Raw genomic sequence first — 13,555 nt, forward strand, 5'->3', positions numbered from 1 at the left:
AAACAACATAATTAGGCTTTAGGTTCTTCTAGACTTGTGTTGCAGTTGATCTATTCTAATACTTATTTTACAAGTATTTTTTAAAAAGTCCATTTTAAATTGATATAGGTGCTATTCATAAACATCATTAATATAACAGCTAGGCATATTTGCTATAAAAAACCTTAGTAATGTTTATAAAGTGTAAATTATACAAACTGAAATCACATTGCAGGGGACGGACAACTCATATCTCTTGAAGAGAAGATTGAGTTAAAACCAATATTCTGTACTTTTGCAGCTGCAAAGTAATTCCTTTTTGTACTGCAGACTTCGGTGCAGCCTCGAAGGGGCAATGACTGCACATCTAGCATCTCTTAAATCGCATTGCTTTTTCTTTTAAAAACTTTTGTTATTCATAAAAACAATGACAAGCAGGGCTGACAATTCATGTGTAAATACGTTCACTCATTTTAAATTCTTGATGTTGGTCATTTTTCACTTTTTCAAAAGCAGTAAAACTTGTTGTCTTAATCAGTAGGCTACCCTTGTACAGTAAGTGCACAATAATATCATGCAAGACTACAAATAACTGAACGTCATAATTCTAATGTAAGAATTACATAAAATATGACTACATCTTGATTACATCTTGCCTGAAGAAGGGGCCTGAGTTGCCTCGAAAGCTTGCATATTGTAATCTTTCTAGTTAGCCAATAAAAGGTGTCATTTTGCTTGGCTTTTCTCTACATTCATAATGGCTAACACGGTACAGCACCCTAGTACTATAAAATATGACTAAAAACAACCAAATAAATAATAAATGTGATTGCTGGTATTTATTTGAATCATTTATGGTAATCGAAAACAAAATATACATTTTCTGTTTTATATCTGTTAGTGTATTCTTGCACTGTGAACCTGAGAAGAGCCCTGTGTAAACTTTAATTGAATTAGTCAGTGTCCTGGATTGGTTCAGTTAGTAGCCAGAATTAATTGAAAGAGAAAATCTGTGAGGTTTTCTAAAACAAGACTTTGGAGAACTAAAAAAAATACCTGTTTGTTTTCACCTATACAGTGGAACCTCAGTTCACGACCATAATTCGTTCCAAAACTCGTAAACCGATTTGGTCGTGAACCGAAGCAATTTCCCCCATAGGATTGAATGTTAATACAATTAATCCATTCCAGACCATACGAACTGTATGTAAATATATTTTTTTTTAAGTTTTTAAGCACAAATATAGTTAATTAAACCATAGAATACACAGCGTAAAAATGAGTTTTAAGCACAGGGCAAAAAATGAACATTTGAAAAAATCCGTAATTTAATAAACCACCAAGAAAAGTAACATTGCAACAATGCACGCTACGAACCGATCGCTGTAAACAGAAGTGAAAACAAAATCAAGCCCAGTGCATTCTTTAACTGCCTTCCTACCTTATGCGTCCAGCTCTCTCTCTCGCGCTGCCTGTGACTGCATCTCTCTCTCTCGCGCTGCCTGTGTGTGTGCGTCTCTCTCTCTCACGCTGCTTGTGTGTCTGCGTCTCTCTCTCTGTCTTGCGCTGCTTGTGCGTGTGCGTCTCTCTCGCGCTGCCTGTGTGTGTGTGTGTGTGTCGTGCTCTCTCGCTCTTTCTCTCTTACTCGCTGCACAGGAAATGCACAGGGAGAGACTGGACATGTACAAACCGAAAGGGAAACTGGCTTGTTCGTATACCGAGTGTGTGGTCATGAACCAAGGCAAAAGTTTGGCGAACTTTTTGGTCGTAAACCGATTTGTACGTGAACCGAGGTTCCACTGTATATTGATGGTTACAAAATCTAGCAAAGAGTAAACAAAGGTCTGTTTTGACTTGTCTTGATTTCACAAGGGGTATGTGCAGTAGATATCTGATATGTAGTGTATATCCATGAATTAAAATGCAAAACACAGCAGAGAGTCAGATAAAAAAATTAAATCAAAACAATAAAGTAATTACAGTCTGCCTGTTTAATACCAATGGATGTACAGTAGCAATAGACAACTTTCAAGTAAGTTATTTTTTTAAATCATGGTATACATTAATTTACCATGTGAAATTATACTTCAAAATTGTGCATTTTTTATAAATTACATTAAAAAATACCATTCCTGTTCTTGCAGTTGAAAATAGAATTTATGAGGTATTGCTTCAAATGTGTAAAAAAAGCCTTAAAATGTATCAGACACATCCATTTACTTTCAAAGCAAGAATTTATTGAATATTGATTTACATCTTGTGATTGCATTCATATGATAAAACAGTGTTTCTCTGTTTTCACCAAAAATAAATAAATAACGAAATACTGCCATTTTAAAAGACCTCCAGCTATGTTCATCACCTCATTGCCTGTCTTTCTCTGTGGCAACATTTGGCCCACCCCATGACATCATTCTTGAATCGTTTCCTTTGTGCTGCAATTGAAATTTCTACTGAGAGCAGTTTGAGTGCTTAGGGCATGGCTGGTGCCTATCCAGACATGTTTGACTCATCAAACAGAGCATCTTCAAAAGCATATTTTTATATGTATGTATATGTTTTTAATGCATGTTTTACATAATTAAAATTGACTGAATAAAAATTACTATTTGGGGAAAAATGTTAAAATGTAATAGTTTTTCTAGACAAGTCCGGAAACTAAGTCACTGCAGCAACTACTGCAGTGATTCATCCCCAAGAAACTGCAAGTTCAACTCTTCTACTGTTAACTTAAGTAGTTTAACATTCGCCTTTGTATATGTCTGGTTGTAACCTATAAGTGTCATGCATCAGTGTTTGTGCAGTTTTGCTTTCTCCTACGGTAAAGTGTTTTGCTAGCTAAGCCAACAGTGCATTGTGGGTGTTATTTTAGTAGCTGCATGCAATGGTAGGTTAAGCTGTTATAGAACCATCCTTGAATTTGTACACTTATATTTATTTATATACTATATATATATATATATATATATATATACATATATATATATATATATATGTGTATATATATATATATATATATATATATATATATATGTGTGTATATATATATATATATATATATATATATATATATATATATATATATATATATATACAGTGATCCCTCGCTATATCGCGCTTCGCCTTTCGCGGCTTCACTCTATCGCGGATTTTATATATCGCGGATTTTTTGCTGGTTCGCGGATTTCTGAGGACAATGGGTCTTTTAATTTCTGGTACATGCTTCCTCAGTTGGTTTGCCCAGTTGATTTCATACAAGGGACGCTATTGGCAGATGGCTGAGAAGCTACCCAACTTACTTTTCTCTGTGTCTCTTGCGCTGACTTTCTCTGATCCTGACGTAGGGGGTGTGAGCAGGGGGGCTGTTCGCACACCTAGACGATACGGACGCTCGTCTAAAAATGCTGAAAGATTATCTTCACGTTGCTACCTTCTGTGTGCAGCTGCTTAGTGAAGCACGGTGCTTCACATACTTAAAAGCTCAAAGGGCACGTATTGATTTTTCACTCTTTGTTTTTATCTGTCTGTCTCTCTCTCTCTCTCTCTCCCTGCTCCTGACGGAGGGGGTGTGAGCTGCCGCCTTCAACAGCTTTGTGCCGCGGTGCTTCGCATACTTAAGCCAAACAGCCCTATTGATTTGTTTGCTTTGCTCTCTGTTTCTGACAGCCTGTGCTCCTGACACGCACTCCTTTGAAGAGGAAGATATGTTTGCATTCTTTTAATTGTGAGACAGAACTGTCATCTCTGTCTTGTCATGGAGCACAGTTTAAACTTTTGAAAAAGAGACAAATGTTTGTTTGCAGTGTTTGAATAACGTTCCTGTCTCTCTACAACCTCCTGTGTTTCTGCGCAAATCTGTGACCCAAGCATGACAATATAAAAATAACCATATAAACATATGGTTTCTACTTCGCGGATTTTCTTATTTCGCGGGTGGCTCTGGAACGCAACCCCCGCGATGGAGGAGGGATTACTGTATATATATATTATTATCTTCTGTTACACAAAACAGTATATTCGGTAAGTTGGATTTTCATTATGAGTGAACGTATTTTGTACATTTTAAGCTTTTTCTTCTTCATGTTTGCACTGATGTCTCATAGATTCCATTTTAACCATTTTAAACAGTAACAATAGCATGGCATTTTATTAAGTTTATTAAAAAATGCTTCACTTAAGAACACAATTAACTGTGCCAAATGAATACATAAAATGATTGTGAAAAAAGTTATATAGTACTTTATATTTGAGTAACACCATCTTTGGGGTTTGAGTGCTGGGTATATGACAATCAGAATTGCACATTCCTGTAAATTTTAAGCTCTAAAGTGAAAAAGATTTTTTTATGCATAATAGCATTCAGTTTTACATACTGAAAGGTATAAAGGTATTACATGACTCTGAAGCCCCAGCAAATTATACACATTCAAAATTTTAACATTCTTATGTGAGTAATAACATATAATTTTGGTTCATTTTAATGTTTACTGACACAGGAAAACAGAGTGTAATAAACTGACAGGGTTGTAGTCTCAAATATTGGATTTATAGCACCCTTATAGAGTTTTCCTGTTTGTGTAAGATCATTATACTCCTTGTGAAGGCTACATGCGACCAGCTGAGCACTTTGATTTTTGCTTCCCTCCCTTCCTTCATGTCCTGTAGTAAATCATTGTTTTAAACATGTGCCTTTTTCACCCTGAGGCTTAACTTGAAACTATTTAGGAATAACATTTTGCAGTATAGTGATTTTGAGTTACACATTGTAGGTCCTAATCCTATTTAAAATGCATCATGTCAGCTAATTTAGTCTGAGGCTTTAGACTTTAACTATTTTACTTTGAACCCGTGGGAAAATGTTATAGTCAGCTTGCTCATCATTTTATATTGCAAATCATTTTTAAGCACTGTATCATAATTTTATATAGTTAAAAGTATGTATAGCATATTGAAAAAAATATTATTTTATAGTAAATAATTAAAATTTATTTTAATTCCAAACCTTTCAGCTGTTTTTACTTTGAATGTAAATAACATTGTAAATAATTTTAAAATATACTTATTGTTTAATAAGAGATGTACATTTTTTAAATGATTAGTTCATTGTGTTATTCTTACATATACAGATTCTATATACAGTATTTTTGCTGTATCCCTGCAATATTGTCTCCTTTGTATTCACAGGCTCCAGAAGGAACCTAAGAAATGATTTGCTAGTTGCAGCTGATTCTATCACAAACACCATGTCATCATTGGTTAAAGAACTTCATTCAGGTAAGTGAAATGCCAGCTTTTACCTTTCTCTTATTCATGTTTTAAACTGGTACATCTAACTTGAAAAGTGTAGTAAGTTGCCACCCACTTAATAAATAATTCCTCTTTTACACAAAGCAGCCTACTATCGGGCTGACAAGGGTTCAAAAATGTTTTAAAAACATTTTGGCACATCATACATGCGAACTACGCCACATACCTACACAAAAAATACCTTGTTTCCAAGTGACTTTGACTGTGTTATGAAATAATACATTGGGGTGTGTTATAAAGCATCAGTAAAAAAAAAAATTGAAAATATCATAGTACATTAATGTTCTGTACAACGAATACCAAAGTGTTATACATCAATCGGTAGGTCCTGATGAGTAGATTTCAACCGATGCACTGAGCCCTTGCTCCAACTGAGCAAACGCTAGCTACAGTCCAAAAACCAGAGAAACTGTCATACTGTTCGTCTGAATTTTCACGTGCTCTCCCAAATAACTTCACAAAACAACAGCAAGAATATACTAATGACATATCAGTACTTACAGAATATTCTCCTGAACAAAACAAGCCCAAACATATCTCTGTGCTATGTCCCCATCTTTACAAATCCTCACTAAACCAAAACCATGGGGACAATAGCTGGTACAAACCATCTGGCATTTTTGGTGGGGGGAGTGGCTCTTGCTCAGTTGGTCATGCCATCTCAAGCTTCACATTATTATGGATTTTGGGGTTGCTCTCTTTCTAAAATAGTGAACTTTCTTAAGCCAATTTGCAATCAGTTGTAAATATGTTCAGCTTCCTCCTGCCTTAAAGGAGACTCTTTGCTTTATCTTCAAATGGCATAGGAGGCTAAGAGTGGAGGGAGCGGGGTGTGTGGGGCCCATTAAGTTGAAAATGAGCTTCATGCAGCGTTCTGAAAAAGTAAAACTACAATTGGACATGTTTTTGTATAGTTTTGTGCTTTGCAACTAACCATTGTTGCTCATCAATGTATTTAATTTTGTATAGAAAAGGGAGGAAAACAAAACTTCAGTCAGTGGATACTGATCTTTTGGGCATGTTTCAAGATCTCCTCAGCCTTAGCTAGCATGAGATGTTCATATTTGAACTCCTAGTAAATTGTCAAATGACATTTCTCGAAGTAGCCAACAGTTGAATAGATAATTTATATATGTAGTTTCTTAAATATCTATAAAGGGGCAACATAAATTGGTACAGATGTTTTTTTCATAGATGATTTGATGATTTTCTCAGATGGGTAAAAACTATCAGTAAGAAGTTTTGACTAACGGAATAAAAGTGGAAAAAAACAAGATAATTAGAAAATTTGACTTGGAAAAACATCAGCCATGGTGGTATTCCAAGACCAGGTTTTCCTATCCCTGGCTTAAAGGATTAAATTCAAACAGGTGGGGATAAAGACAAGAAAATAAGTTAGACAAAGAGAAGAGACTTATCAGTTAATCATGCTCATCTCATTGGTTAATACTTAAACTGTGTTAATATTTCATCCATATACTTTATAAAGTTGACAGGATTTCCACTTCAGCTCCATTGATTGGATGCTGGTTCCTAGACTCTCACAACTTTAATTATTTTATTACCGGTAATTTTATGAATCACATTAAAGTGAATGAGACACAGAGCAGCCAACGATTAAATCAATACCACTTCCCATGCATTTATGTTTCATATCAAATCAAATTAATATCAGTAAGAGCTTGTTTCGTTTAATAAACCGTTTGTGAATTCTTGGCAAATTTTGAAATCTCTGGACTGTTCCTTACACATAAAATGTGAAGTCATCTTTTTCCTTCTTAGTTTTGAAGTGTGAAACAGGATTTTTGTTATGGAGTAATCCAATATATCAAACAAGCAGATTAGTATAATATATCACTATGCAATTTTCATGATAAAGCATCTGCTGTTCCTTTGAATAATGCTATTAGAGACTTTGGTTGAACATATTTTCAATATAAAGGTCCAGATGCTAAGTAACTTCCATGAATTAAACACTACATACAGTTGAGGATGACTATAGTAAATTATTATGAGAGGAAGCGACAGTAGTATCTTGGCTTTAAAGTGTTTTCTACACTGGTACCATATTTTGACCAAATATTACACCACCAGATTACTTGTAAATCACAATAATTAGTAAGTGAAGGAGCACAAAGCAAGGTATATAGTGAAGAGTATGAACAAGATTTCCTTTACACGGGTAACCTAAAAAGGTGCAATGGCATTACTTCCTGTTTCATTCCATCATTTTGAACAGCATATTCTTGCTGCCTAGTAATAAATTGGACATTTGACACTGCCAAGCCGTCCCTGCATTTTTTTCATATATACTTTTTTGGTGTTGTGTTTTTGCACTCTAAATGAAAGGTACAACAGATACCTCTATTTTGGGGTTGCAGCAGTGCCTCGGATTTCCACATCCTTCATGGGAGTTAGAGGGGTGCTGCAGGGACCACGCTAACGGGCCACCAGAAGTACTCCTGGGTGCAGGATATAAGAAGCCCGCTGCCACTGCTTTAGAAGCCATAGTCAGAAGTAAGAGGGACGAAGCTTGCTAGAGAAGGAGCGGAGGCAGAAGGAGAGACAGAGATGAAGACAAGAAGAACAGCTATGTGCTGCTTTTATAATTGTGCTTGTGTACTGAGCTTTTGTGTGGGATACGCTTGGGAGAAGTTTACCACTAAATAAAGCCTGTGTTATGGTTGTGGAACTTGTGTTCGTGTCGGCTTTGGGGAACTGGTGTGCCCCCAGCAGGATACTATAAATATGTAAATATATAAATATTATAAATATATGTCAATATATATTTGTAGCTTGAGATCCACAAAGGGAGAAAATTAGTTACTTATCTTAAAAGTTTTTTATTCCTAAGCTTTCAACAACCTACCAGGTGTCATCATCAGAGGAAAATTATTAGACAAACAGGAATCAAAGACAGTGTATAGCAAATGAGGGGTAGGGATGGGGGTGGGGGGAAGTTGTAAGGGGGAGTAGATTAATAAGGTGGGGTTCAGAAGGTGTTGGTCATAAAGTCTTTATTAACTATTTGAATGTTCTTCTTTTTAAGCTTGCATAAGCTGGGTTCAACTCCAAGTATCTGTTAATGGTGTTTTCATAAGAGAGCCACAATTCAGCTAGCTCTCTTGCACTCTTGGTATTGGCCCTGAATTTTACTTTCACAGTGTCCCAGTTAAAGATGTGTCAAACGGAACTTGAATGTGCATAAATCAGAGACCGTGGGTTCTTTCTTCTAATGGCGTTGCGAGGTTCATGTGTTACGAGTGTTTTAGATGTTTGTCCTATGTATAGCACTGGGCATGCACTGCATGGAATGCTGTAAACTGCATTTCTTGTCTCTGTGGTTGATTTTTTGCTTTCCACAAAAGGACAGTCTGTAACATGTTTGCCAGTTTGTACACTATCTTGATCCGAGATCTGGACAGGACGCATGCTATACCTTCTGACATGCCCCAATGATAAAGGAGAGTGTGGTAAGTCTGGTGAGGGATCTTTGCTGATGTCTGGGTTGTCCCCTATGAAATCCTTGTTTAATAAATGTCTTGGGGTAGCGGTTTGATGTGAACAGACGAAAAAGATAACACCTTTCATTCTTTTTTGTGTCCACTGTGTTACAATGGGTGTTAATCCTTTTGAACAAAGTCCTAACACAACTCCGTTTATGTGATCATGGGTGGTTGCTGGTAAAGTGTAGTATTTTATTCCTTGCAATAAATACTTGTAATTAAACTGTCATGGTTACCTCTTTTGAAGGAAATATCTAGGAAATTGTCTGTCTGTTCATTTCTTTTTCCATCGGGAATTGCAGGGAATACTGATTTTTAAGATACATGACTCGTTTTGTCTGGATCTCCAGCTACAAATATGCAAGCCATATCACAACCTTTGTTTCCATATATATATATATATATATATATATATATATATATATATGTATATATATATATATATATATACAGTGGTGTGAAAAACTATTTGCCCCCTTCCTGATTTCTTATTCTTTTGCATGTTTGTCTCACAAAATGTTTCTGATCATCAAACACATTTAACCATTAGTCAAATATAACACAAGTAAACACAAAATGCAGTTTGTAAATGGTGGTTTTTATTATTTAGGGAGAAAAAAAAATCCAAACCTACATGGCCCTGTGTGAAAAAGTAATTGCCCCCTGAACCTAATAACTGGTTGGGCCACCCTTAGCAGCAATAACTGCAATCAAGCGTTTGCGATAACTTGCAATGAGTCTTTTACAGCGCTCTGGAGGAATTTTGGCCCACTCATCTTTGCAAAATTGTTGTAATTCAGCTTTATTTGAGGGTTTTCTAGCATGAACCGCCTTTTTAAGGTCATGCCATAGCATCTCAATTGGATTCAGGTCAGGACTTTGACTAGGCCACTCCAAAGTCTTCATTTTGTTTTTCTTCAGCCATTCAGAGGTGGATTTGCTGGTGTGTTTTGGGTCATTGTCCTGTTGCAGCACCCAAGATCGCTTCAGCTTGAGTTGACGAACAGATGGCCGGACATTCTCCTTCAGGATTTTTTGGTAGACAGTAGAATTCATGGTTCCATCTATCACAGCAAGCCTTCCAGGTCCTGAAGCAGCAAAACAACCCCAGACCATCACACTACCACCACCATATTTTACTGTTGGTATGATGTTCTTTTTCTGAAATGCTGTGTTCCTTTTACGCCAGATGTAACGGGACATTTGCCTTCCAAAAAGTTCAACTTTTGACTCATCAGTCCACAAGGTATTTTCCCAAAAGTCTTGGCAATCATTGAGATGTTTCTTAGCAAAATTGAGACGAGCCCTAATGTTCTTTTTGCTTAACAGTGGTTTGCGTCTTGGAAATCTGCCATGCAGGCCGTTTTTGCCCAGTCTCTTTCTTATGGTGGAGTCGTGAACACTGACCTTAATTGAGGCAAGTGAGGCCTGCAGTTCTTTAGACGTTGTCCTGGGGTCTTTTGTGACCTCTCAGATGAGTCGTCTCTGCGCTCTTGGGGTAATTTTGGTCGGCCGGCCACTCCTGGGAAGGTTCACCACTGTTCCATGTTTTTGCCATTTGTGGATAATGGCTCTCACTGTGGTTCGCTGGAGTCCCAAAGCTTTAGAAATGGCTTTATAACCTTTACCAGACTGATAGATCTCAATTACTTCTGTTCTCATTTGTTCCTGAATTTCTTTGGATCTTGGCATGATGTCTAGCTTTTGAGGTGCTTTTGGTCTACTTCTCTGTGTCAGGCAGCTCCTATTTAAGTGATTTTTTGATTGAAACAGGTGTGGCAGTAATCAGGCCTGGGGGTGGCTACAGAAATTGAACTCAGGTGTGATACACCACAGTTAGGTTATTTTTTAACAAGGGGGCAATTACTTTTTCACACAGGGCCATGTAGGTTTGGATTTTTTTTCTCCCTAAATAATAAACACCATCATTTAAAAACTGCATTTTGTGTTTACTTGTGTTATATTTGACTAATGGTTAAATGTGTTTGATGATCAGAAACATTTTGTGTGACAAACATGCAAAAGAATAAGAAATCAGGAAGGGGGCAAATAGTTTTTCACACCACTGTATATTGTATATACGAGGGGGGACCCAAAAATAACCGGAAATAAATAAATAACCTAACAACAACAAAATTCCGGTTATTTTTGGGTCCCCCCTCGTATATATATATATATATATATATATATATATATATATATATATATATATATATATATATATATATATAGTATGCAGTTTTCCTAATGTAATCAGAACAATTTATTGAACTCGTATTGCAATAAGGGCACCTAATGAGAGTGAAATTGCTTTTGTTAACTGTAAGCAGTGACATTCCATTAACACACAAGTCATCTGCAATTTTAATGATACCATACAGAACTTTTTAGCTCCTGCATAGGTATTATCATGTTACTTGATGGGGGATAAACTTCATCTACTGAGTTTTGTTAATTAGCTGCACTAAATGCTTCATGAGATCCCCCATCCCCAAGTGGATGTCGTTCATGTGTTGTTGATTAATGGAACTCTAAGCATAACAGGGATCCATCCATTTGGCTCAGAAAAAAATAAATCCATTTTGAATCTACACATATGTTATTCACCTCTCTCTTTTTTGGCGTACACATGTTTACATGCTCAGATTCTAGCAAATATTTATATAAGAGAAATCTGGTGTATTGTGGATTTATACCAATGCTCAAAAAATTAGTGTTTTTGGAGCATTTCGGATTTTGGAACTTCAGATTAGGGATACTCAATTTATATTTATATTTAGGCCCTGGATCAGTATGATTTTCAAGTGACACCATCTTTTATAAACACCCACATGATTTGTTTTAAGAAATTATTAGAAAAATTTGTGTTGTGCCTTATATTAAGAGTTTGCAGATGAAGTGACAGAAACATATTCATTTAGAGGATAATGAAGCATGTCTGAAAAATGGAAAAGAAATTCCTGTGGGATTAAGACATAAATGGATGTTTAAATTTTGTATTGTTGTATCTTAAACATTTACTTTACATTGTGAAATTATTTATCACTGAAGCTAGACTGACATTTTGTTTATCCTGTTATTTGTATTTCTAAAAGTATTTTTTTTCTTTTAACATAATCTGCTGTAACATAATCTGCTGTATTAGTATTTGAATCATTCTAGCAGTTCTATTTAAAGTACCATGGCAATGATTTTTTAAAGAGTACTATAAATCATTATCAAGTAAAAATAATGTAGTTTATTTTGACTAAATATGGCATACCGGTAATTTGTTTTGCCTTAATTAAAAGCAAATAAGACTGTGCAAATTGAAAGACATTGCCTGTGTCCTGTATTGAACAAAATTAATTGCAAACCTAGCAGGATGCAAGTAAAATTTCCTTTTCCTGGAGAAGAGTTCCTGATTCGTTTGTCATAAATCAGCATTTGTTATATTTTCTAATGAGTATTCAAGCCTTAAACAGCCAATAGTCAATTTTCTATTTTAATAATCAAAATCTTCAAAAAAATCCATTTTGATACCTTATACTGCTCTGCTCACTCATCACCTTATTGTACATTATGGAAGGACCCCATTGTATCCTCTGTAACTTAGCAAGAAAATAACATCTTATTATATTTAAAATTAAAAAGAATCACATTTTCTCTGTAATGGCACAAAGATTTTTTTTTTGACAGGAATTTTTTTCTAGTATTATTAACACAAACAAAAGGGACTCATGAATTTTCCCCTCTTTTTCAGATACCTCTCCAGTTGGGGCAGGAAAGAGGTGTTCATTGATTTTGAACATAAATGCATTGTACTAGCATTGGTTAAAAATAATTCATTATAATTAAAATGTTTTAAGTATTCATTACACTTTAAGACTTTTTTGGTCTTCTAATAGCATTGGTTTAAAACATTATATATATTTAAGTTTGCTTGCATTATACTTGGGAAGTGTTTTGTAATAACACTTGTCCTTGAGAGACACAAATCACCATTTTTTGACTGCAGGCATTTTGCTTGGAAGGTCACAATGGATTGCTTTTTGCTGCAGGTTTTGCTCATACAAGCTATGACAAATTGCATTTGAACTCTGGAACTTAATACTCACAGATGTTTCATGTAGAGCAGAAATACTAGGGTGTTGTACCGTGTTAGCCATTATGAATGTAGGGAAAAACCAAGCAAAATGACACCTTTTATTGGCTAACTAAAAAGATTACAATATGCAAGCTTTCGGGGCAACTCAGGCCCCTTCTTCAGGCAAGATGAGATACAATGACATACTGTGAACAGCACCTTAAGATGTTCCATGGTTTGGTTTTGTACTTTTATGTATTTGTCTAAGTGTATACACATTTTCATTGTTAAGTGGCAATAAGGTGTATCAGTCTCCATTGTGTAAGGGGCGGCTTGGGACACCCATCTGGTCTGCTGAAGCCAAGGCTAGTGAGTGCTGAGGAATGATAGGCAGTACAGGCATCACTCATAATCAGTGCTTAAGTGGGCCATAGTTTGTTTGAGAATATGTGTGTCTGAGTAAGTTTGCTAGGCTGATTGTGTGCAAGAGTAAGCCAATCCATAACAAACTTGGAGAGTCCGACTTACCCCACGATAATAATATATCAACATGTTACTGTACTTTGTCAGTTTTAGGCAACCATGTTTTTGGAGTGCTACAGTGGCTACACATTTTTAAAACAATTCTTTCTGATGATTGTCCATTTTATTTAATTTGATGACTTGATCTTGCTCTCATTTTGAATATCAGAAATTG

General features: G+C 35.7%; 1 protein-coding gene across 6 annotated transcripts in view; it reads left to right on the forward strand.

Moving 5' to 3' along the window:
- The window catches only part of dtnbb (dystrobrevin, beta b), a 244,321-nt gene that overhangs the window by 212,419 nt on the left and 18,347 nt on the right, over positions 1-13,555 (forward strand). For all 6 annotated transcript variants that reach the window (XM_028796944.2, XM_051924578.1, XM_028796943.2 and 3 more), the window contains one exon: positions 5,164-5,253. In XM_028796944.2, coding sequence (XP_028652777.1) covers positions 5,164-5,253 — 90 coding nt within the window. The remainder of the gene's footprint in view (positions 1-5,163; positions 5,254-13,555) is intronic.

This window comes from Erpetoichthys calabaricus, chromosome 3 (assembly GCF_900747795.2).
Source record: "Erpetoichthys calabaricus chromosome 3, fErpCal1.3, whole genome shotgun sequence".
Lineage (NCBI taxonomy): Eukaryota > Metazoa > Chordata > Cladistia > Polypteriformes > Polypteridae > Erpetoichthys > Erpetoichthys calabaricus.